The sequence below is a fragment of the Aquarana catesbeiana genome, linkage group LG04 (genome assembly GCF_042186555.1).
Source record: "Aquarana catesbeiana isolate 2022-GZ linkage group LG04, ASM4218655v1, whole genome shotgun sequence".
Lineage (NCBI taxonomy): Eukaryota > Metazoa > Chordata > Amphibia > Anura > Ranidae > Aquarana > Aquarana catesbeiana.
The window spans coordinates 38,475,787-38,502,838 of record NC_133327.1 but is presented as its reverse complement, the minus strand read 5'-3'; the positions used below and the strand labels follow the sequence as shown (position 1 = coordinate 38,502,838).

The window sequence follows — 27,052 nt, the reverse complement described above, 5'->3', positions numbered from 1 at the left end:
TGTGCCCATCATATGCAGCCTTACTGTGCCCATCATATGTAGCCTCACTGTGCCAATCAATTTTAAGCTCACTGTGTCCATCATATGCAGCCTTAGTGTGCCCATTATAAGCCACCTTACTGTCCCCATAATATGCAGACTCTCTGTGCCCATCATATGCAGCCTTGCTGTGCCAATCAATTTTAACCTCACTGTGCCCATCATATGCAGCCTTACTGTGCCCATCATATGCAGCTACAACATGCGGCCTCACTGTGCCCATAATATGAAGCCTAATTGTGCCCATAATATGCAGCCTAACTGTGCCCATAACATGCAGCATGTACAGTATGGAGGGAGGTGTATATAGAGGAGGTGAATGGTATTAATATATACAGTAAAGAAGGTGGGTGTATACAGCTATATATACACCCACCTTCCTTCCTGTATATAGAGACCTTCCTCCATCATCACTGGCTCCAGGTATACATCATCTGTCCTGTATACAGCTAGCTATATACACCCACCTGCCTTCCTGTATATAGAGACCTTCCTCGATCATCATTGACTGCAGATATACTTCATCTGTCCTGAATACAGCTAACTATATACACCTTAACAGGAAAGATGATGTACAGTGGGGACGGAAAGTATTCAGACCCCCTTAAATTTTTCATTCTTTGTTATATTGCAGTCATTTGCTAAAATCATTTAAGTTCATTTTTTTTCCCTCAGTAATGTATACACAGCACCCCATATTGACTGAAAAACACAGAATTGTTGACATTTTTGCAGATTTATTAAAAAAGAAAGACTGAAATATCACATTGTCCTAAGTATTCAGACCCTTTGCAGTGACACTCATATATTTAACTCAGGTGCTGTCCATTTCTTTTGATCATCCTTGAGATGGTTCTACACCTTCATTTGAGTCAAGCTGTGTTTGATTATACTGACTGGACATGATTAGGAAAGCCACATACCTGTCTATATAAGACCTTACAGCTCACAGTGCATGTCAGAGCAAATAAGAATCATGAGATCAAAGGAACTGCCTGAAGAGCTCAGAGACAGAATTATGGCAAGGCACAGATCTGGCCAAGGTTACAATAAAATTCTGCACTCAAGGTTCCTAAGAGCACAGTGGCCTCTATAATCCTTAAATGTAAGACATTTGGGATGACCAGAACCCTTCCTAGAGCTGGCCGTCTGTCCAAACTGAGCTATCGGGGGAGAAGAGCCTTGGTGAGAGAGGTAAAGAAGAACCCAAAGGTCACTGTGGCTGAGCTCCAGAGATGCAGTCAGGAGATGGGAGAAAGTTGTAGAAAGTCAACCATCACTGCAGCCCTCCACCAGTCGGGGCTTTATGGCAGAGTGGCCCCGACGGAAGCCTCTCCTCAGTGCAAGACACATGAAAGCCCGCATGGAGTTTCCTAAAAACACCTGAAGGACTCCAAGATGGTAAGAAATAAGATTCTTTGGTCTGATGAGACTAAGATAGAACTTTTTGGCCTTAATTCTAAGCGGTATGTGTAGAGAAAACCAGGCACTGCTCATCACCAGTCCAATACAGTTCCAACAGTGAAGCATGGTGGTGGCAGCATCATGCTGTGGGGGTGTTTTTCAGCTGCAGGGACAGGACGACTGGTTGCAATCGAGGGAAAGATGAATGCGGCCAAGTACAGGCGTATCCTGGACGAATACCTTCTCCAGAGTGCTCAGGACCTCAGACTGGGCTAAAGGTTTACCTTCCAACAAGACAATGACCCTAAGCACACAGCTAAAATAACGAAGGAGTGGCTTCACAACAACTCTGTGACTGTTCTTGAATGGCCCAGCCAGAGCCCTGACTTAAACCCCATTGAGCATCTCTGGAGAGACCTAAAAATGGCTGTCCACCAACGTTTACCATCCAACCTGACATAACTGGATTTCTTTTTTAATAAATCTGCAAAAATGTCAACAATTCTGTGTTTTTCTGTCAATATGGGGTGCTGTGTGTACATTAATGAGAAAAAAAATGAACTTAAATGATTTTATCTGTGAGGGGTTGCAGTGTTGTGGCACCAGCACCAGTGCCCAAGGCCCAATTTTTCAGCCCCTGTTTAATAGGGGCATATAATTACAATTTTTGCTGCAATACTTTGCAGCAGGGCTCACTCCTACGCTCCAACTATAGCATCTGTGAGGGGTTGCAGTGTTGTGGCAATTTTTCTGCCCCTGTTTAACAGGGGCATGTAATTACAATTTTTGATGCAATACTTTGCAGCAGGACTCATTCCTGCACTCCAACTAGAGTATCTGTGAGGGGTTGCAGTGTTGTGGCACCAGCACCAGTGCCAAAGGCCCAATTTTTCAGCCCCTGTTTAACAGGGGCGAGTAATTACAATTTTTGATGCAATACTTTGCAGCAGGGCTCAATCCTGCACTCCAACTAGAGTATCTGTGAGGGGTTGCAGTGTTGTGGCACCAGCACCAGTGCCCAAGGCCCAAATTTTCAGCCCCTGTTTAACAGGGGCATATAATTAAAATTTTTGATGCAATACTTTGCAGCAGGGCTCAGAAGGGTGCTTCTACTAAATACTGAGCAAAGGGTCTTAATACTTAGGACCATGTGATATTTCAGTTTTTCTTTTTTAATAAATCTGCAAAAATGTCAACAATTCTGTGTTTTTCTGTCAATATGGGGTGCTGTGTGTACATTAATGAGAAAAAAAAATTAACCTAAATGATTTTATCTGTGAGGGGTTGCAGTGTTGTGGCACAAGCACCAGTGCCCGAGGCCCAATTTTTCAGCCCCTGTTTAATAGGGGCGTATAATTACAATTTTTGCTGCAATACTTTGCAGCAGGGCTCACTCCTGCACTCCAACTATAGCATCTGTGAGGGGTTGCAGTGTTGTGGCAATTTTTCTGCCCCTGTTTAACAGGGGCATGTAATTACAATTCTTGATGCAATACTTTGCAGCAGGGCTCATTCCTGCACTCCAACTAGAGTATCTGTGAGGGGTTGCAGTGTTGTGGCATCAGCACCAGTGCCCAAGGCCCAATTTTTCAGCCCCTGTTTAACAGGGGCGTGTAATTACAATTTTTGATGCAATACTTTGCAGCAGGGCTCATTCCTGCGCTCCAACTAGAGTATCTGTGAGGGGTTGCAGTGTTGTGGCACCAGCACCAGTGCCCAAGGCCCAAATTTTCAGCTCCTGTTTAACAGGGGCATATAATTACAATTTTTGATGCAATACTTTGCAGCAGGGCTCATTTCTGCGCTCCAACTATAGCATCTGTGAGGGGTTGCAGTGTTGTGTCAGCAGTGCCTAAGGCCCAATTTTTCTGCCTCTGTTCAACAGGGACATGTAATTACAATTCTTGATCTAATATTTAACAGCAGGGGCCATTCCTGCGCCCACCAAGAGTAACTGTGAGGGTTTACAGTGTTGTGGAAACACCACCACCACCAAAGGCCCAATTTTTCTGCCCCTGTTCAAATGTAATTACAATTCTTGATATAATATTTCACAGCAGGGCCCGTTCCAGCGCCCACCAAGAGTAACTGTGAGGACTTACAGTGTTGTGACACCAGCACCACCACCACCAAAGGCCCAATTTTTCTACCACTGTTCAACAATGGCATGTAATTACAATTCTTGATCTAATATTTCACAGCAGGGCCCGTTCCTGCGCCCACCAAGAGTAACTCTGAGGGCTTACAGTGTTGTGGCAACACCAACACCTAAGGCCCCAATTTCTGCAGCGTATATAGGGCATGCCCCTACTTTCAAACATCCAACTTACAAACGACTCCTACTTGCAAACGGAAGAGACAACAGGAAGTGAGATGAAACCCCTACCCCTAGGAAGGGAAATTCTCTCCTGTAAGAGTTAATATGGGAAAAACGTGTCTGCTCTTCACTGATGCTTTATCACCAATCATTGTTTCACTAAAAACCCCACATTTTCAAAAAACATTTGTCATTGGGACTGAAAGTGAGGTGAAATCTTCTGAAGAGGTGCACAGACAGCAAAACAAATGTTACAGGATTGATAACCCTTCCCTATGTTTTGCAAAAAGCTTAAAAATAGATTTTTTGGCTGGAGCTACACTTTAAAAATGTACCAGTTCAAAATTAGAAACAGATTCTACTAAACAACAAACCTACAGTCCCCTTCTTGTTTGCACCGCCTGTATGCTGCTGTTCAGAGTATATAGGGCCTGGGGGCTCCACGCCTTTCCTTTTTTTAATTTGGGTACAGGGTTCCCCTTAATATCCATACAAGACCCAAAGGGCCTGGTAATGGACTGGGGGGTGGGGGGTACCCATGCCGTTTGTCTCACTGATTTTCATCCATATTGCCGGGACCTGACATTACATTAAAGCCGCAAGCAGTTTAAATGACTTTTATTCCTTTAAAAATGGCATTTTGTGCAGGGACTGTTCTAAGCACGGGAAACACGCGCCACTTTACAGGCATACTATAGACACCCCCCAGGTATGATATTTAAAGGAATATTTCACTTTTTTTTTCACTTTAAGCATCATTAAGGGGGCAGAACCCGGGTCCCCAAACCCTTTTTAGGACAATAACTTGTATATTAGCCTTTAAAATTAGCACTTTTGATTTTGAACGTTCGAGTCCCATAGACTTTAATAGGGTTCTAAAGTTCGCACGAACTTTCGGTCCGTTCGCTGCTTCTGGTTCGAACCGAACCAGGGGATGTTCGGCTCATCTTTAGTGTACACATACCCCACTCCTCCAGCCACGTGATCACGCCTGGGCCCAGTCTGCACTGCCACACACAGAGACTCATGTGGTGGGGAGAAGTGGTAATGTGCGGCGCGGAGTGGCGGGAGGTGGCTGTCAGTGGGAAATTGAATGATCATTCTGATTGGCATTGGCATTGCTGCACTGAGGCCCGCGGGCAGCACTGAGACAGACAGTGCTGCTTGGCTTACCCCGTCCGGTCCGGCAGGCCATGCTCCGCTTCCACCATCTGAGTGAATAAATAAAAAATTTCTTATAGGGTTGTAAGGCTCCATTCACACTAGTGTGATTTTAGATGTGACTAGAGTCGCCGGACAAATCACAGTTCCTGTACTACTTTTTGTGATTTCAACACGATTTTGGCCATAGAGTATGAAAACCATATCAAAGTTGCATCCAAGTTGCACTCCATAATCTCACTGAATGTTAGATCAAAATCAGATTGCAGCAGTGTGAACCTAGGCAAACTGTCAAAAGAATGTTTTTGTACTTAATCAAAGTATGCAGATATGTAAATTTCTTTGCCAACAAAAGCAGAAGTTTATGTGTCATAAATAGTTTATAAGGGTTGAAACAGAAAAAGAATGCTGATGTACTTTCCATCATCAAAGTATGCAAATAAGTTCCTTTTCTGTCACAAGCTTCAGTTCACATGTTGTTTTTCCAAATGTTACTGTCTACCTCCCATCAGACTGCTCACTTGCATCAATTCTGTCATAAAAAAGGAAGGATGTTGGGGTCTATTAATAAAAACAATTTGTTGGATGATTGTGACCACCATTAGCCAAGACTTTGACTGTTTTTTTTTTTTAATACAGTTATTTACAATGATCGTCAGTGCCATTCAGAGACCATAGCATATACTCCATCCCCTTATGCTTTTCAGGGGTGGAATCGCAGCTGGAGGGGTCTTTATATTACCCTTGCTGAGGGAACCAAAAGAGGAGCTCCAGGCTCCACAAAGGAGAATTAAAAGTCAGCAGCTATAAATACTGTAGCTGTTGGCTTTTAATATTAGGACACTTACCTGTCCAGGCATCCAGTGGTCTCCTCAAAGGAGCCAATTTTTTAATTGGCTATTAGGTGCTGGCGCCGCCATCTTGACTAAGGCAAACTGACAGTAAAGCCTTCCTATTGCGAATGCGCAAAGCCTTGCAACACTCTGTGAATAGTCTGCAGTCTTCTGGGTCCTCTGAAGTGTCCCAGAAGGCTGCAGAGAAAGGAGGGGGGCTTCCATCTCAGTTCACTGCAGCAAACTGAGCCAGAAGTGGATAGGGCACCCCCCCAAAAGGTGGCAAATGTGGCAGGGTGGGGGCAGACAAGCTGAGCTTTCCCTTTTGGCTGATCCCGTGGCTGAAGGAGGAGAAAGAGGCGAGTACACAGCAGCCTTGAGTGACTGTCTTCATCTGCAGCTTTGCTGTAATTTACTGCTCACTGTCACTGCATAGATCCCTAGAAAAAAGAAAGAAAGAGCGCACCAGCCATGTGCATTATCCTTTAGAATTTATTATAACTAATGATAAAAAGGAACTACCGGTACTTACAAACCGTAGTAGAAGATCCCAAAAGTGTAAAACAATCTTCAAATCACAGCATGCAGTCAAGGAGCAGCAGAGACCACCAGAGGGTGCAGGAGCTTTTTTCTTCTGCATAGATCCCTTACCAGCCCTATACCACCCCAAACCGACCTATATCACCCCAAACTCCCCTATACCAACCCAAACTGCCCTATACCACCCCAAACTGCCCTATAACTCACTAACCTGCCCCATACCACCCCAAACTGACCTATACCACCCCAGACTGACATATACCACCCCTATAGTACCCCAAACTGACCTATACTACCCCAAACTGACCTATACCACCCCTATACCACCCCCAAACTGACCTATACCACCCCAAATTGACCTATACCACCCCTATAGTACCCCAAACTGACCTATACCACCCCAAACTGACCTGTACCACCCCAATACCACCCCAAACTGACCTATACCACCCCAAACTGACCCATATCCCCCTATACCACCCCAAACTGCCCTATATCACCCCAACCTGCCCTATACCACCCCAACCTGCCCTTTACCACCCTAACATGCCCTATACCACCCATGCACTGCCTGCAAGGCGCTGGGCAGGATATATGAGGGGGGAGTGATACCATGTTTTACTGCACCAGGTGACACCAACACTAGTGACGCCACTGATATCAGGCACAACGTGTCTTTGGGTTGAACTACCAGAATGGCCACCTACTGGCCTTTTTGGTCACAATTGCAGCTTGACTCTGTACCTAGGATGTACAATGCAAATCACACCCTACAGATAACTAATAAAGAGATTATGGCTGCATTTTTGCAATTCTACAGCATTTTTTTTTAAATACAGACTCAGTATGACCCTGCTGATCTCCTAACCTATTTAGAGTCCTTCAACTTGTACCATCTTACACCTCAGAAGAGCAAGTTTTTAGACTCTTTAAAGTGATATTAAAGGCTCTCTTTTAAAAAAATAAATAAATAACAAACATGTCTCACCTGCTCTGTGCAGTAGTTTTGCACAGAGCAGCCCAGATCCCCCCTATTCTCAGGTCCCTTGCCGGCGCTCTTGCACCCTCCCTCCTGCTGAGTGCAAGCAGCTTGCAATGGGGGCACCCAAGCAGGCTTGTTCATGAGCCATGGCTCTGCGTGTCCATTCAAACATGAAGCCGCATCTCCCCCCGCCCCCTCTCTCTCTTCCTTGGCTCACTGGCTGTGATTGACTGCAGCGGGAGCCCATGGTGCCCGCTGCTGTCTCAGCCAATGGGGAGGGAGAGTCCCGGAGAGCCTAGGCTATCGTGCACATCACTGGAGGAAGATTGGGCTCAGGTAAGTATTAGGGGGGCTTGGGGAGCTACTGCACAGAGCAGGTTTTTTTACCTTCATGCATAGAATGCATGAAGGTAAAAAAAAAACTGAGCCTTTACAACCACTTTAACCACTTGACGACCGCCTCACGCCGATTTACGTCGACAAGGTGGCACGGACAGGCAAAATCACGTACATATACGTGATTTGCCTTCCGCGGGTGGGGGGTCCGATCGGACCCCCCCCCCCGGTGCCCGAGGCGGTCGTCTTTTGTCCAGCGGCGATCAGAGGTGAGGGGGAGGCCATCCGTTCGTGGCCCCCCCCTCGCGATCGCCGCCGGCCAATCACATCATTCCTTTGCTGCTGTATGCTAAACAGCAGCAAAGGAAATGATGTCATCTCTCCTCGGCTCGGTAATTTCCGTTGCGGCCCGAGGAGAGAAGACAGGTATGTGAGTGCACAACACTACACACACACAGTAAAACATGCCAGGCACACAAAACACCCCGATCCCCCCCGATCGCCCCCCGATCCCCCCCCCAATCACCCCCCCCCCGTCACAAACTGACACCAGCAGTTTTTTGTTTTTTTGTTTTTTTTTTTCTGATTACTGCATTGGTGTCAGTTTGTGACAGTTACAGTGTTGGGACAGTTAGTATTACCCCCCTGTAGGTCTAGGATACCCCCCCTAACCCCCCCTAATAAAGTTTTAACCCCTTGATCACCCCCTGTCACCAGTGTCGCTAAGCGATCATTTTTCTGAACGCTGTATTAGTGTCGCTGGTGACGCTAGTTAGGGACCTAAATATTTAGGTTCGCCGTCAGCGTTTTATAGCGACAGGGACCCCCATATACTACCAAATAAATGTTTTAACCCCTTGATTGCCCCCTAGTTAACCCTTTCACCACTGATCACCGTATAACTGTTACGGGTGACGCTGGTTAGTTTGTTTATTTTTTATAGTGTCAGGGCACCCGCCGTTTATTACCGAATAAAGGTTTAGCCCCCGATCGCCCGGCGGTGATATGCGTCGCCCCAGGCAGCGTCAGATTAGCGCCAGTACCGCTAACACCCACGCACGCAGCATACACCTCCCTTAGTGGTATAGTATCTGTACGGATCAATATCTGATCCTATCAGATCTATACTAGCGTCCCCAGCAGTTTAGGGTTCCCAAAAACGCAGTGTTAGCGGGATCAGTCCAGATACCTGCTAGCACCTGCGTTTTGCCCCTCCGCCCAGCCCACCCAAGTGCAGTATTGATCGATCACTGTCACTTACAAAACACTAAACGCATAACTGCAGCGTTCGCAGAGTCAGGCCTGATCCCTGCGATCGCTAACAGTTTTTTTGGTAGCATTTTGGTGAACTGGCAAGCACCAGCCCCAGGCAGCGTCAGGTTAGCGCCAGTAGCGCTAACACCCACGCACGCACCGTACAGCTCCCTTAGTGGTATAGTATCTGATCGGATCAATATCTGATCCGATCAGATCTATACTGGCGTCCCCAGCAGTTTAGGGTTCCCAAAAACGCAGTGTTAGCGGGATCAGCCCAGATACCTGCTAGCACCTGCGTTTTGCCCCTCCGCCCAGCCCAGCCCAGCCCAGCCCACCCAAGTGCAGTATCGATCAATCACTGACACTTACAAAACACTAAATGCATAACTGCAGCATTTGCAGAGTCAGGCCTGATCCCTGCGATCGCTAACAGTTTTTTTGGTAGTATTTTGGGGAACTGGCAAGCACCAGCCCCAAGCAGCGTCAGATTAGTGCCAGTACTGCTAACACCCACGCACGCACCGTACACCTCCCTTAGTGGTATAGTATCTGAACGGATCAATATCTGATCCGATCAGATCTATACTGGCGTCCCCAGCAGTTTAGGGTTCCCAAAAACGCAGTGTTAGCGGGATCAGCCCAGATACCTGCTAGCACCTGCATTTTGCCCCTCCGCCCAGCCCAGCCCACCCAAGTGCAGTATCGATCGATCACTGTCACTTACAAAACACTTAACGCATAACTGCAGCGTTCGCAGAGTCAGGCCTGATCCCTGCGATCGCTAACAGTTTTTTTGGTAGCTTTTTGTTGAACTGGCAAGCGCCAGCGGCCTAGTACACCCCGGTCGGAGTCAAACCAGCACTGCAGTAACACTTGGTGACGTGGCGAGTCCCATAAGTGCAGTTCAAGCTGGTGAGGTGGCAAGCACAAGTAGTGTCCCGCTGCCACCAAAAAGACAAACACAGGCCCGTCGTGCCCATAGTGCCCTTCCTGCTGCATTCGCCAATCCTAATTGGGAACCCACCGCTTCTGCAGCGCCCGTACTTTCCCCATTCACATCCCCAACCAAATGCAGTCGGCTGCATGAGAGGCATTTTCTTTATGTCCTCCCGAGTACCCCTACCCAACGAACCCCCAAAAAAGATGTCGTGTCTGCAGCAAGCGCGAATATAGGCGTGACACCCACTATTATTGTCCCTCCTGTCCTGACAATCCTGGTCTTTGCATTGGTGAATGTTTTGAACGCTACCATTCATTAGTTGAGTATTAGCGTAGGGTACAGCACTGCACAGACTAGGCACACTTTCACAGGGTCTCCCAAGATGCCATCGCATTTTGAGAGACCCGAACCTGGAACCGGTTACAGTTATAAAAGTTAGTTACAAAAAAAGTGTAAAAAAAAAAAAAAATATATAAAATAAAAAAAAATAGTTGTCGTTTTATTGTTCTCTCTCTCTATACTATACTTTACCGTTTACTGTGCTTTATTGTTAACCATTTTTTTGTCTTCAGGTACGCCATTCACGACTTTGAATGGTTATGCCTGGTTATACTCACCATGCCTCTCAGCAAATAGCTTGGGGTGTCTACTTTCCAAAATGGGGTCATTTGGGGGGGTTTTGTGCCACCTGGGCATTCCATGGCCTCCGAAACTGTGATAGGCAGTGAAGAGTGAAATCAAAAATTTTCACCCTTAGAAATCCTGAAGGCGGTGCTTGGTTTTCGGGGCCCCGTACGCGGCTAGGCTCCCAAAAAGTCCCACACATGTGGTATCCCCATACTCAGGAGAAGCAGCTAAATGTATTTTGGGGTGCAATTCCACATATGCCCATGGCCTGTGTGAGCAATATATCATTTAGTGACAACTTTGTGCAAAAAAAAAAAGTGTCACTTTCCCGCAACTTGTGTCAAAATATAAAATATTCCATGGACTCAATATGCCTATCAGCAAATAGCTTGGGGTGTCTACTTTCCAAAATGGGGTCATTTGGGGGGGTTTTGTGCCACCTAGGGCATTCCATGGCCTCCGAAACTGTGATAGGCAGTGAAGAGTGAAATCAAACATTTACACCCTTAGAAATCCTGAAGGCGGTGCTTGGTTTTCGGGGCCCCGTACGCGGCTAAGCTCCCAAAAAGTCCCACACATGTGGTATCCCCATACTCAGGAGAAGCAGCTGAATGTATTTTGGGGTGCAATTCCACATAGGCCCATGGCCTGTGTGAGCAATATATCATTTAGTGACAACTTTTTGTAAATATTTTTTTTTTTTTGTCATTATTCAATCACTTGGGACAAAAAAAATAAATATTCAATGGGTTCAACATGCCTCTCAGCAATTTCCTTGGGGTGTCTACTTTCCAAAATGGGGTCATTTGGGGGGGTTTTGTACTGCCCTGTCATTTTAGCACCTCAAGAAATGACATAGGCAGTCATAAACTAAAAGCTGTGTAAATTCCAGAAAATGTACCCTAGTTTGTAGACGCTATAACTTTTGCGCAAACCAATAAATATATGCTTATTGACATTTTTTTTACCAAAGACATGTGGCCGAATACATTTTGGCCTAAATGTATGACTAAAATTGAGTTTATTGGATTTTTTTTATAACAAAAAGTAGAAAATATCATTTTTTTTCAAAATTTTCGGTCTTTTTCCGTTTATAGCGCAAAAAATAAAAACTGCAGAGGTGATCAAATACCATCAAAAGAAAGCTCTATTTGTGGGAAGAAAAGGACGCAAATTTCGTTTGGGTACAGCATTGCATGACCGCGCAATTAGCAGTTAAAGCGACGCAGTGCCAAATTGGAAAAAGACCTCTGGTCCTTAGGCAGCATAATGGTCCGGGGCTCAAGTGGTTAATCACTGTGGAGGGGATTGGACATGCTCTTTTTTCATTCTCCATACAGTATTATGTTATGTATAAGGATTAGTTGATCATCTTTCTGTTAGCATTGTATAATGACCTCAGAAAAGAAATCCTCCCATCCTGATTGCATTAATCTTTAAGTCAATTAAGGATCCTCTCTATTGCGAGTACTTTAGATCAATTTCATTAATTAATACTGATGTCAAGATTCTGGCTTAAATATTAGCAGGGAGGCTAAATGCATTAATTTCTGGTAATTTGGTTATCAGATCAGGCTGGATTTATTCCATATAAATATTCATAGACTTTTTACCACCCTTTAAATACCACACGTCCCCTACTCCTCAAGCATTTTTTGACTTTAGACACCCAGAAGTCATTTGATTCAGTTGAATGGATATATATGATGCACATCATCTGTAAATCTGGTCATACATTTCCAAGGTATGATGTAGCTACAAATACTGTATACCTAACCACTTCAATACCGGGTAATTTTCATCCCCTTCCTGCCCAGGCCAATTTTCAGCTTTCGGCGCTGTCACACTTTTAATTACAATTATGCGGTCATGCAACACTGCACCCATATGACATTTGTATAATTTTTTCACACAAATAGAGCTGTCATTTGGGTATTTAATCACCACTGGGTTTTTTTGTTGCTAAGTAAATGAAAAAAGTCAGACATTTAGAAAAAAAAAAAAATGTTTTCTTTGTTTCTGTTATAAAATGTTGCAAATAAATAATCTTTCTTCATAAATTTAGGCCAAACTGTATTCTGTTACATTTCTGTTTCAATCGATTTTATTAAAGTGTTTTTCAACATAAACATACCATAAGAAGGCATACAATCGGCCTCACTTGAATCATCCAATAGTGAACAATGTGCAAAACCGCAACATAGGTGGCATAAAGTGATAACTTGGAAATTACAATAGTAAAGGAAATACATACTGACAGTCATAAGATCACCAGTATAAATTTGCAATAATGTTACAAATTTGAAAAAAAAGAAGAGAACCCAAGTTGCGAGTGAAAATATAGCCTATACAGTGGGGGGAAAAAAGCATCCCTTCAGAGAGAGACCCCTTCTCCTCTCGCCCCCTATCTGTAGGGGCAGGGAGAGAATAGCAAGTACCAACAAACACAAATGGTCCTCCAACCACACATTAAGATCAGGGACAGCCCGTCTATTAAGGGCGCATCCCCTTTCCATTGCTGCCACCCCTTATTCATGCTTCCGGCCCCTTTCAGGGCACATGAATTACAGAGGCAGGGTTTTTTTTCTAACACTGAATCGCCTCTCCGCCAATCAGGAAGCGCGGGTGTGAGATGCGTTTCCAGATTGGCCAAAAGGAGAAGCGTTCTGATTGGCCGCCGAGGATGCCTGCAGAGGAGAGCCAGGGAAGCCGCCTGTGGTTGAGGTAAATGCAGTGACCGACCGGACCCGAACCAAGGGCTTGGCGCTTGCACTGTTTGCCGCCCCCCCCCCCCCCCCCACAAACAAAATTACGACCGGCCGCCACTGATTAAGATTCTGCTACATTTTCTTTGTTGAAAATAACCCAAATCAGTGTTTATTATTTACCTGTAGGAAAGTTATAGAGTTCCCAAACTATGGTATATATCTAAAAATGTATCAATCCTGATGTACTGATGGCCTATCTCATTCCTTGAAGCCCGAAAATGCCAGAATAGTACAAATATCCCTCAAATGGGGTCCTAGATTTATTTTATTTTTATTTATTTCAGGTGCTTATATAGCGCCGTCAATTTACACAGCACTTTACATATACATTGTGCATTCACATCAGTCCCTACCCTCAAGGAACTTACAATCTAAGGTCCCTAACTCACATTCATACATACTAGGGACAATTTTAGACAGGATCCAATCAACCTACCAGCATGTCTTTGGAGCGTGGGAGGAAACTGGAGTACCCAGAGGAAACCCACGCAGGCACAGGGAGAACATGCAAACTCCAAGCAGGTAGTGTCATAGTTGTGATTCAAACCAGCGACCCTTCTTACTGCTAGGCAAGAGCGCTACCCACTACACCACCCTTGCCCAGAATGCAACTCAGAGGACCACCTCCAACGAGTTGTCTCCGGGACAGAAGAGCATCCATACGCTTCAACACGTTGCCTTTCCAACACTAACCAGTGATAACAGTGACACCAACTGGTCATCACGGAAACACACACAACGTCAGCCAAGCTGGAACAGAGGCAAACTTAACCTTCCTAACGAACAAGTTACTAAATTTACCTAACATGCGGTAGATTGCAAATCTACCAGCGCTACATTCATAAAATTAATTATAATAAAAACTTGTGACAAATATAAAGTAGTTGTTGTCCCAATTTGTCTGAAAAAGTGGAAATACATTTTACAGTATACCAACTCTAATTCTATAAGTCTTCAATTTTCTAAAAAAAAAGTATCTGTGCACTTTATACTATCATTATAAAAAGAGTGTAAGCAAAACTGTTTAAACAACCTAACGTTTAATGTTTAAATTACTGTATATTTAAATGTTTAAATAAAAAATATAAAGTAGGTGTTATGTCAATTTGAAACATAGAAACAGAAAAATAGAAAAATGACCGAAAAAAAAAAGACCAAGTGTTCCATCGAGTTTGCCTGTTTTTTTTTATATACGTTTTGTATTTTATCATGTCTTTTGGGGGGCGGGTTTTTTTACATTTTTTTTATGAACTTTTTGGTCTGAGTATAGATCTATGTTTGCCCTAGGCATGTTTGAAACCACTTACTGTTGATTGACTCACTAAGATGAATTTTGAACTTCCCTCCAGTTAGTTTGAGGTCATGTCCCTGTGTTCTTGATTTTGGTTTCATAATGAAAATCCTGCCCTCTTGAAAGTTATTCACCCCCTTGATGTATTTAAAGGTTTCAGCCATGTCTCCCCTTTCTCTTCTTTCCTCCAGACTGTACATATTAAGTTCCTGAAGTCGTTCTCAATATGATTTATCCCCCAGACCTTTCACCATTTTTGTTACCCGTCTCTGGACTCGTTCTATTTTATCAATATTTTTCTGTAAGTGAGGTCTCCAGAACTGGATACAGAATTCTAAATTAGGTCTCACTAAAGATCTATATAGGGGAATGAGGACATTCTTCCTCCTGCTGGTGATCCCTCTAGAGATATAAAGATCTATATAGGGGAGCCAGGAACATATTCCTCCTGCTGGTGATCCCTCTAGTGATATAAATATCTATATAAGGGAATCAGAACCTTCTTCCTCCATCTGGCGATACCTCTAGTGATATAAAGGGGGATCTCCATATAGGGGAATCACGACCTTCTTCTTTCTGCTGGTGATCCATCTAATGGTATAAAGATCTATATAGGGGAATCATGACCTCTTTCCTCCTGCTGGTGATCCCTTTAGTGATATAAAGATCTATATAAGGGAATCATTACCTTCTTTCTCCTTCTGGTGATCCCTTTAATTATTTAAATATTTATATAGGGGAATCAGGACCTTCTTCCTCCTTCTGGTGATCCCTCTAGTGATATAAAGATATATATAGAGGAATCAGGAGCTCCTTCCTCCTGCTGATGATCCCTCTAGTGATATAAAGATCTATATAAGGGAATCATAACCTTTTTCCTCCATCTGGCGATCCCTCTAGTGATATAAAGATCCTTATAGGGGAATCATGACCTTCTTCTTTCTGCTGGTGATCCATCTAATGGTATAAAGATCTATAAAGGGGAATCAAGACCTCTTTCCTCCTGCTGGTGATCCCTTTAGTGATATAAAGATCTATATAAGGGAATCATTACCTTCTTCCTCCTTCTGGTGATCCCTTTGATTATATAAATATTTATATAGGGGAATCAGGACCTTCTTCCTCCTTCTGGTGATCCCTCTAGTGATATAAAGATATATATATAGAGGAATCAGGAGCTCCTTCCTCCTGCTGATGATCCCTCTAGTGATATAAAGATCTATATAAGGGAATCATAACCTTTTTTCCTCCTTCTGGTGATCCCTCTAGTGATATAAAGATCTATATAGGGGAATCAAAACCTTCTTATTCCTGCTGGTGATCCCTCCAGTGATATAAAGACCTATATAGAGGAATCAGGACCTCCTGCTGTTGACCCCTCTAGGTGATGCATCCTAGAATTCTATTAGCTTTTCCCACTGCCTGGTCACACTATTTGCTCATTTTGCAATCATCTGAAATAAGTACCCCCAAATATGTTTCCTATGTAGTGCTGGCCAACACTGTACCCCAATGTTGTACTCTCCCAGGGCATTCTTTTTCTCTAGGTGCATTATTTTACATTTAGAACCATTTAACTGCAGTTTCCGCTGCTTTGACCAATCTTCCAGCAATGCCAATTTGCCAAATACTGTTCCATGTTACAGACACCTCCAGGGATATCAACCCTATTATACACCTTTGTGTCATCAGCAAAAAGACATACCTTGCCCAACAAACCTTTAGTTATATCACTTACCTATAGATTAAATAGAACAGGACAGAGCCGTGTGGTACACCACCTCTCTGTTCTGAGTGAACCCCATTTAAAACCACACTCTGGTATCTATCCTTTAGCCAACTGCATATTCACTGAACCACCCAAGGGTTAAGTCTTTGCTTGTACAACTTTTGTATTGTAATACACTTTAATGTTGGGCATTAGGGTGTGAACTGTTATTCTGGTATGTTGCAATGCTCCATTTGAAGCAAATACAATATTTAAACAGTGGACATATGATAATTAATTGTTCAAATCTATTTAACCATTAAAAAATGTGAAATGTCCTGTATGCAAAGTAGGGGTGGCTCTTCCTTGGGACAATTTAAAAACAGTGGTGTTTCCTTGTTTTACTTATATTTTGCGTCGTGGTTCACTATACGGTTGTCAGGGTTCCTAGTTTGTGTTTTCAATTATTTTGAATTGCATGTTTTGATTGTGCTTATATTTTGCAAGTTTCTGCAAAATCCTGAAAACCATTAGAAATATGGTGAGAATGAATCTACAGTTTCTGGCATTCATTTTGCTAATCATCTGTAAATCCTGTACTTTGGCTTCAGGTAAGTGGATTGTGCAGTTACTGTATGTTTCTTTCTTTTTCCATTTTCCATCAGAAATGTGGCTGGAAATCTGTAACTCATTAAATGAAAAAAAAAACAAGTAATTTAAAATTGATTTTTTTTGTTTACATTTTGGCTCCTTGTTTATTACTAGACTTCCTACGGTAGCATTTTTTGCTATTCAGCACTGTGCTAATTTAACTGGCATTTGGTATGTCATGCAATGCTGTACCCAAACAAAATGTATACAATTTGTTTCATACAAATAGAGCTTTATTTTGGTGGTATTAAATCACAACTTTTTTATTTTTTGATATATAAATTTAAAAAATATTAAAAAATATATTTTTCTTATTTTCTGGTTTAAAATTTTGCAGATAATCTTTCTTCATAAATTAAGACCAAAATGTAGTCTGCTACAGTTCTTTGGTAAAAATAACCCAAATCAGTGTATAATATTTAGCATGTGTGAAAATCTGAAAACTATTGTATACAGTATATGATCAATTGATATTTAAGCAATCCTGTTGTACTGATGGCCTATCTCATTCCTTGAGGCCTTAAAATGCCAGGACAGTACAAATACCCCTCAAATTAGACCTTTTTAAAAAGTAGACAATCCAAGGTATTTAGTAAGAGGCATGGTGAGTTTTTTGCAGTTGTAATTGTTTGTCACAATATTTTGGAAAATGAAGAAATTAAATTAAATTTGGTTCTGGTTTGGTAAATGAGGTGAAGCTCTGCTGATGTCCATCATCCAATCATTTCCAAATAAAAATGCTATTTTTTTTATTTTCCTGATTGGGTATTCTTTACCAAGAAAGAGGCCGGGTTCACATATGTGTGAATTGAATGCAGTTTTCACTGCATTCAATTTGCATGACATGCGAGTGTGATTGGCTCTCAACAGAGACGGTTCAAACATGTCCAGGGCGGCCCCGGTGTGAATTCCAAAAGGATCCTGTGCGTTTTTAGGTTCGGTTCAGATGCAAATTCAGGCACAAATTCGGACCTGATTAGCACGTGAACCAGTGAACAGAAACGCACCAAACCTGATGCTGGAAACCACGGCCGCACCCATGTGAAGCTAGCCTAAAGCTTCACTACATTTAATAAGCTCTGGGAAAATGAGTGCATCTGCACTTGCAAAATGCACATTCTATTTGCCTTTCAGTAAATCAAGGCCTACGTTTTTTATTTTCTTTCTTTCTTTATTTTTTTGCATTGACAAAAGTCCCCCACAGCAGTGCCCAATTGTCCATGCTATTTGTTTGGCAATAACTTGCCCAGCACCCCCCAAGAGGTCATAACTGTCAAATAAAATGTGCATCTGAATGATTTCAATGCAATTTTCCTAAAAATTTACCTTCAGCAATTTTTATTATCTTTTCTTTTATAGTCCTGGGTGAATCAAATTCCATCCAATTTCATCCATCAGTATAAGTTCTGCACACTAGTCCTTCCATGACTAATGGCTTGTAGGTTGGTATAAAATGACCTGTGTGCAGTATCATACTGAGGAATTGGTTATTTTTTTCGCATTGACAAAAGTCCCCCACAGCAGTGCCCAATTTTACATGCTATTTATTTGGCAATAACTTGCCCGGCACCCCCAAGAGGCCATAACTGTCAAATAAAATGTGCATCTGAATAATTTCAATGCGATTTGCCTCAAAATTTACCTTCAGCAAATTTGTATTATATTTTCTTCTATAGTTCTGGGTGAATCATATTTCAACCAATTTTCATCCAACAATATAAGTGCTGCACACTAGTCCTTCCATGACTAATGGCTTGTAGGTTGGTATAAAATGACCTGTGTGCAGTATCGTACTGAGGAATCGGTAATGCCTACTGCCATGCTTTGCAATATAAACCCACAACCCGAGCTGTGGAGTGCCAAAAACTGCCATCAGAAAAAATTTTTCCTTGGGGGGGTTAAACAGTCTTAAAAGGACATCAGTAGAAAAAGAGGTGACAGTGTAAAATTGTGTCTGCACCAAAATCTCGTAGAGCCATCTTTCATAAGCTGAATGATATGGCATATTGTAGCCAATCATATGATAATGGGACTCTAATTTGTGCCTCAAAGTGGTGAAACACACAGTTAAAAAGTTAACAAAGCTTTATTCCATCATATTAAATACACCACCAGTGTAGTGATATTTTAAAACCAACATACAATACTTATCATTGCAGAGGTCATTACATCAAATAATTATCTTATAACAAGCAAAAAAGCAAGTCGATGTCAAGGTCAACGTGTTTCGCGGAATTCCCCACTTCCTCAGGACCAAAGTGACCTCAATTGATCAAGGTTCATATTGAGCAAATATAAATTATATTAAAACATAATTTAAATATATCTCTCAAAAATATAGTCATATCCAAATACTCAAAATTAGTAGTGATCTATCCATCTTGAGGAAATCAGGAAAACAAACAGGGGTAAACAATGGTAAATATATATTATCCATAAAGATTAATAATTTACTAATTTTAAACAGAGTACTGCTTGGACCTTGAAGAAGGGGACATACCCCGAAAGCTTGTCCTGAAAAATTGTATGTTAGTGCAAATAAAAAAAGTATCACGGACAGTACTCAATTTTCTCTGTCACAATTGCACTAATACGGCTACAACAAATCAAGTCTAATTTTAAACAAAAGACTTCTCCATGCCCAAAACCAGGAGACCCCTGGAAGAGCCACCAGCTTCCAAATTCCACTGGTATGGTTTCCCACAGAGGAGATGGAGGAATATCCATTCCCTGATCTCCTCTGTGATTATTCTTTCTAGAAGTAACAATGATTTCCTCACTTCTGCTTCCAGATCTGTCACTCCCTGGCTGAAGCAACTAGCCAAACACAATCTGTACTTGATTGGATGCTTTAAAGGGCAGGGGAGACCCCATTCCAATAGACCCCTAATGTCTCCATAAAGAGTACTTGTTACCTACCCAAAGCCATCACAAGGGGGCTTCTTAGCGGGGATTTCTGCAGATCCTGACCTGCTGTTTGCAGCATATAGGTGCAACACAGGAAGAGCTTAGCTGGGTAGCAGAGTGGTGGAAAGCTTCAGGATATCACCTAGACAATGCTCTCCTGCAAGAATCAAACCTCCACACTGTACCAGTAAACCCCAGAGGCTCTCTCCTTCCAGTTCTTACAGCTCTCCACATGGAATTCTGTCAGCATGCCTCTCTGAGCCTGTCAACTAACTGTTCTATGATGAAGCTGAAAGGCTCAGGGAGGCATGCTAACAGTGGAGGCATTGTGGGCTGAACAGGTAGAGCTTAAGGGTCAGATGTGGTCACCGCACTTTGTCCAGGTCTGCGCTAAACTTATAACTTGTAAAGGTACTTTAGCTTGTCACCATTTCACGGGCGTGCACAATTTAAAATCTTGACATATGTGGTATCTATTTACTGGGCACAACATCATACTTTATATGGTTCTAAAAAAATGGGTGGTATATTGTGATTATGTTTCCCCTGGTCTTCAAAGCAACTAGTCAAACACAGATTTGTTTGATCAGCTGCTTCTTTGGCTGTAGTGGAGAGGGAAAGACAGATCCAAAACCGGAAGTGCCAAAATCCTTGATGTTGGAATGAGGGAATGGATGTTCCTCCATCTCCTCTGTGGGTAGTCAAATTGACTGCTTACCCCCCACTTGGGCTCCCTGGTGAGACAGGAGAGGCCAGGAATGGTGGCAGGTGACTGCAGGGGGGGGGGGGCAGTTGGAGTTCTCCGCAGTGCTGTAAAAGTGATCCATCTGGATCACTTTTACAGGAAATCCAGGAAATCCAATCTCTGCTTTAAGAAATGGTACTAGGGTCACGGAACCTGGTATAACCGCTTGCTGTCAAGGGCACTTATATATATATATATATATGCTGGGCAGCAAGCAGTTGAAGAAGAACTTCAGGTACAGTTATAGTTACAATTCTTTGCCATGAGGTGCTATGAACTTCCAGTGACCAGCATGAGAGAGTTAGGGCGATAACACCAAATTTAACACACCTGCTTCCCATTCACACCTGAGAGCTTGTAACACTAATGAATCACATGACACCAGGTAGGGAAAATGGCTAATTGTTCCCAATTTGGATATTTTCATTTAGGGGTGTACTCACTTTTGTTGCCAGCGGTTTAGACATTATTGGCTGTGTGTTGAGTTATTTTGAGGGGACACAAAATTTACACTGTTATACAAGCTGTACACTCACTACTTTACATTGTAGCAAAGTGTCATTTCTTCAGTGTTGTCACATAAAAAGATAGAATAAAATATTTACAAAAATGTGAGGGGTGTACTCACTTTTGTGAGATACTGTAGTTCTGTGTACATTACTGCCAGTTTAACGCCATATAGTTTTTTGTGCGTTACTGCCAGTTTAACTCCATATAGTTTTGTGTGCGTTACTGCCAGTTTAACACCATATAGTTTTGTGTGCGTTACTGCCAGTTTAACGCCATATAGTTCTGTGTGTGTTACTGCTAGTTCAACTCCATATAGTTCTGTGTGCGTTACTGCTAGTTCAACGCCATATAGTTCTGTGTGCGTTACTGCTAGTTCAACACCATATAGTTCTGTGTGCGTTACTGCCAGTTTAATGCCATATACTTTAGTGCATTACTGCCAGTTTAACGCCATTTACTTTTGTGTGCATTACTGCCAGTTTAACGCCATATAGTTCTGTGTGATACTGTACGTTTGGCACATTATATTGCATCATATTATAGTATATCCGTGGAGTGTGTCTGTGCAGTGTGAGTACTCAAATTAAAGTTCAACAAACACCTCTTTACATTGATTAAAGTGCATCTACGTACAGATTTCAACTTCTTCTTTACATTTGGTAATAAGCACCACCCCCTCCCTCCCAATAGTGTCTGGAGGACAACAAGGAGAGGCAGACATTCCTTTGCACTTTTAGGGGACCAGCAACAAATGTATCCACTGGCAAAGGTGGGCGTGGTGGTCAGTCCTCAGGCAGGGCATCCTTTCCTCTATTTAGTGAGTTTGCCCGTGCTATCCAGCCACAGCATGCGGTAGTGAACTGGCTTACTAAACCTTTCTCATCCTCCTCATCCTCTGTCACACAAGCAGAGACAAGTGTGCAGTCCCCTGCAGTTGCCAGAGTGGAAAAACCTGCCTCCTTGTCCACATCTATTCCTGCCATAGCCCCACCATCAGCTATTGAGGAGTCAGCTGAGTTATTTGACCACAGCGTCAGCCACTTGCTCCTTGATGATGCCCTGCCATTACTGGATTCAGATGTTGGTTCTTAGTTTGAAGATAACAGGAACATGAGCCTAGAGAGAGGGAGGAACACTGGTAGACAAATTGGCATTCATGTTCTCCTAGCCGCAGCGTATTGCCAAGTTGTCTCCAGTGGTAATGATGAAGATGGAGGAGATGGAGATGATGATGATGATGATAAGGTCACTGATGCGACTTGGGTGCCACATAGAGTAGAGGAGGAAACTGAAGGTGAGGCAGCACAACCCCAAGGAGCCCGACATCAAGAAAGAATAGAGAGCAGCCACCCTATTCCATCACATTCTGCAGCTGTTATCTCCTGGTCCACTCTCCAAAGCTCAGCTGTCTGGGCCTTTTTCAGCACATCTTCAGCAGATCGCACTGTTGCTATCTACAAACTGTGTCTCAGGCACATCAAACGTGGCAAAACACCAACCATTTGGGTACCACATGCTTAACAAGACATTTAACATCCAACCACTCAGCCCGTTGGCAAGAGCACCTAAAAGCCACACAAAAGGGGCACAAATCTGTCCCTCCTCCTCCTCCTTACCCACTTCAGTCTGCCCCTAATATACTGAGTCATTACCTCTCAGCAGCCTCCACCGACAGGGATGATGGTATAGCACAGGGTATCCCAGGTCCTAGCAGCAGATCTGCCAGCAGCACACCGCCAGCTGAAGACTGTAGCTGGCAAATTTCTCTGCCCCATCTGCTGCAGCCAAAAAAAAAATACAGTCCCTGCTACCCACATGCCCAGTGTCTAAATGCAAGCCTGTCAAAGCTGTTGGCTCTCCAACTTCTGCCTTTCAGCCTGGTGGATTCTGCCCCCTTCTGTGAATTCGCACAATGTACTGTACCACAATGGCAGGTTACCAGTCGCTACTACTTTTCACGTAAGGCCGTTCCATATGTCTACCATCACGTGGAAGGCAATGTTCTGGCATCGTTGGGCAAGGCAGTCAGCCGTAAAATCCATCTTACTGCTGACACGTGGTCCAGCAAGCATGGACTGGGACAATGTATTTCGTTCACAGCACACTGGGTAACGCTGCTTGCAACTCGAAAGGATGCAGGACAGGGTTCAGTGCTGCAGCTTGTTGTGCCCCCACGTCTCCATACAGCTGGTGGTGATGATGCCACACCTGTGAGCTCTACCCCCTCCTCCTCCTCCTCTGCCACCTCCATGGCAGTGCTTCAGCTGCTGTGTTTAGGGGACAGGAACCACACCGGAGCAGAGATTCTTGCAGCTCTGCAGGGACAGGCCCAGAGGTGGTTTACACCACTCCAGCTGGAACCAGGAATGGTGGTGTGCGATAATGGCTCAAACCTCCTGTCTGCCCTTAGAGAGGGAAAGTTGACACATGTGCCATGCCTGGCACATGTCCTCAATTTGGTGGTGCAGCGTTTCCTAAATACGTACCCAGGGTTGCAAGGTGTGCTAAAGCTGGCCGGAAGAGTCTGTAGCCATTTCAGACAGTCATACACAGCCAGGCTGGCTGAAATTCAGCGGGAAATCCACCTGCCCGTAAACTGCCTAATTTGTGACATGCCCACCAGGTGGAACTCGACTTAGTCAATGCTGCAGCGGCTATACATGCAGCAGAGGGCCGTCAACTAGTACATGTGTGAATACGGCACAACGGCAGGCTCAGGCCGCTTCGGCTTTTTTTCCCCACACCAATGGCTGTTCATTAAGGATGCATGCACTGTATTGTCACCATTTGAGGAGGCCACAAAGATGATGAGTCGTGACAGTGCATGCATCAGTGACACAATCACTGTTGTGTTCCTGCTGGAGCAGATTCTGCATTGATTCTGCAGGGCATTGGAGGAAGAGCAGCAGGAGGAAGAGGAGGACTTCCTTTCCTCTCAAGGCCCACTTTATGCAGACACCATCATTCCTATGTCACAGAACACTTAGGAGGAGAGAGAGGAGGAGGATGAGGATTCTGGCACTTTTATAGGCTTTGAAGAAGAGGAAGACATGCGTCAATCTGTAAGAGATGGCTTTCCCCAGGACCCTTGGGAGTAGTACATGGCTGGGAGGAGGAGTTCCACATGCTGTCATCCTGAGTGACCCAGAGGAATCTGCTTCTCAAGCCTTGGCAAATTTGAGGTGCATGGGCAACCTCATGCTTTAAAGCCTGCGAAAGGACCCAAGAATAAGTGGCATAAAGGAGAAGGATAATTACTGGTTGGCAACCCTCCTTGACCACCGTTATAAGTGTAAGGTCTCAGAACTCAGACCACTGTTATAAGTGGAAGGTCTCAGAACTCATACCGTCTCCACAGAGCGTGCAGAAGATAAAATCTCTCGAGGACGTGTTAAAGAGGATTTTATTGAACGATTTTCCTGACTTCAGTAGGTTACAGTATCATGGAAAACGTTTTGAGTCTTCTGTTGGTCAAGAGAGGAGCGTTGCCCAGGGCTGTCAGCTTCCACATCCCATCGGCAGTGTCTGCATCATATGGTGGATGATTACCTCGGGGCCAAAACAGAGATGGAGAGCTTTCCAGCTGACGATCCAATGGCTTACTGTGTCATTAGAATAGACCACTGGCCAGAACTTGCCCAGTATGCTATTGAGTTGTTGGGCTGCCCTGCATCCAACGTGCTTTCAGAATGGTCATTCAGTGCTGCAGGAGGTTTCCTTACTGATCATAGAATGCATCTGTCCACAGACACCGTGGACCGTTTGACTTTTATAAAAATGAATCAGTCCTGGATTACCAGCTTTGAAGCCCCTGAGGCCAATGTCACTGATTAAGTCTTTTTGGGATGTGGAATCTGCAGAACTTTGAGGCTGCCTAGCTTTGAGGGTGTTCAATCATTTCATCTGGAAGAATGTTATTGGTATAGGTTTCATGGGCACAATTAACACCCAGTTTTTCAGCACCTGATTAACAGGTGCATATCATTGCAATTTTTTTGCCTTTATCAAGAGCACCTCTATAGGGTTACGTTGGGAAGACGCCCCCCAACACCAAAAGAGTAATTTCTCAGCACCTGTTTGACAGGTGCATATCATTGCAATTTTTTACAGCAAGGCCAATTCTTGCTTTCATCAAGAGTACCTCTATAGGGTTACAGTGGGAAGGCGCCACTGACACCCAAAGACCAATTTTTCTGCACCTGTTTGACAGGTGCATATCATTGCAATTTTTTACAGCAAGGCCAATTCTTGCTTTCATCAATATTACCTCTATAGGGTTACGGTGGGAAGGTGCCACCTACACCCAAAGACCAATTTTTCTGCACCTGTTTGACAAGTGCATATCATTGCAATTTTTTACAGCAAGGCCAATTCTTGCTTTCATCAAGATTACCTCTATAGGGTTATGGTGGGAAGGCACCACTGACACCCAAAGACCAATTTTTACATACCCGTTACTTCTATACAAAGTCAAAGTGACACCAGAATGTATCCAAAGAATCTCTAATCTTGTTCCTCTTGTGGCCTCATCATACACACTGGCTCCCCAGCTGTTGCTAAGCAAAACAAAAATTTCATATTTTTTGGCTTTATAATTACAATTATTGCTGCAGCAGATTCTAGACATGGTACAGATCTTCCACTTTACAGGTAGACTAAGGGGATCCCCCAGGCACTATATTGGAAGGATTTTTTTCATTTTTGCGCTTTCACTTTATAATCAAAAAATCACTGCTCATTTAAAAATGAAGTTTTTCACAAACTTTTTTTTATTAATACATGTCCCCCAGGGCAGGACCCAGACCCCTATAACCATTGTATGCCCAATTACTTGCATATAAGCCTTCAAAATGGGCACTTTTGATTTTTGACATTCGTGTCCCATTGACTTTTATGGGGTTCGCTATTTGGGCCTGAACTTTCACGGTGTTCGAAAGTTCTGGTGTGAACTGAACAGGGGTCCATTCGGCCCATCCCTACTGTGCACTACAAATGCACTGCAATTGCACTTGGAAGTTCAGTCGCTGTAGATCCGAGGGGCACATGCAAGGAAAATAAAAAACTGCTATTTTGCTTGCACATGATTGGATCATCACTTCCAAGTGCACTTGCAGGGCACAGTGAATTTGCCTTTAGTAAATCAACCCCAGTGTCTCTATCAGGGGCTTCTCTTTAAAGGATAAGTGCACTTTTTAGAAAAAAATACCACGATCGCTCCACACAGAGACAAAACGGAGATCTGTCAATGTAAACAGACAGATTTCCGTGCTATCAGGGGTGAGGAGAGCGGCCGGTTGTTTATACTAAGTATGAACAACGATTGGTCTCCTCACTCAGGCAGTCCCATCCCCCTAAAGTTAGAATCACTCCCTAGAACACACAATTAACCCCTTAATCGCCCCCTACTGTTAACCTCTTCTCTGCCAGTGACATTTACACAGTAATCAGTGTATTTTTATAGCACTGATTGCTGTATAAATGCCAATGGTCCCAAAAATGTCGCAAAAGTGTCCAATCTGTCCGCCAAAAGTGTCCAATCTGTCTGCCATAATGCCTCAGTCCCGATAAAAATTGCTGATCACCGCCATTACTAGTAAAAAATAATAATAATAGTAAAAATTTCCCCTATTTTGTAGATGCTATAACTTTTGCGTAAACCAATCAATATACACTAATTGCGATTTTTATTACCAAAAAATATGTAGAACAATACATATCGGCCTAAACTGTGGAAAAAATTAGCTTTTTTTTAAAAAAAAATGGGGATATTTATTATAGCAAAAAGTACAAAATATTGTGTTTTTTTCAAAATTGTCTGTCTATTTTTGTTTATAGAGCAAAAAATAAAAACTGCAAAGATGATAAAACCACCAAAAGAAAGCTCTATTTGTGGGAAAAAAAGTAAGTCAATTTTGTTTAGGTACAATGTCGCATGACTGCGCAATTGTCAGTTAAAGCGATGCAGTCATATCGCAAAAAATGGCCTGGTCATTGAGCAGCAAAATCTTCCGGGGCTGAAGTGGTTAAAGAAAAGAA

At 43.2% G+C, this 27,052-nt stretch overlaps 1 protein-coding gene across 2 annotated transcripts in view; it reads left to right on the top strand.

Annotated features, from left to right (window-relative positions):
- The first annotated feature begins 16,593 nt into the window (after nucleotides 1-16,593).
- LOC141139166 (uromodulin-like) overlaps nucleotides 16,594-27,052 on the top strand; it is a 135,147-nt gene continuing 124,688 nt past the window's right edge. For both annotated transcript variants that reach the window (XM_073625057.1, XM_073625056.1), the window contains exon 1: nucleotides 16,594-16,814. In XM_073625057.1, the coding sequence (XP_073481158.1) occupies nucleotides 16,742-16,814 (73 nt within the window). In that variant the 5' untranslated portion in view covers nucleotides 16,594-16,741. The remainder of the gene's footprint in view (nucleotides 16,815-27,052) is intronic.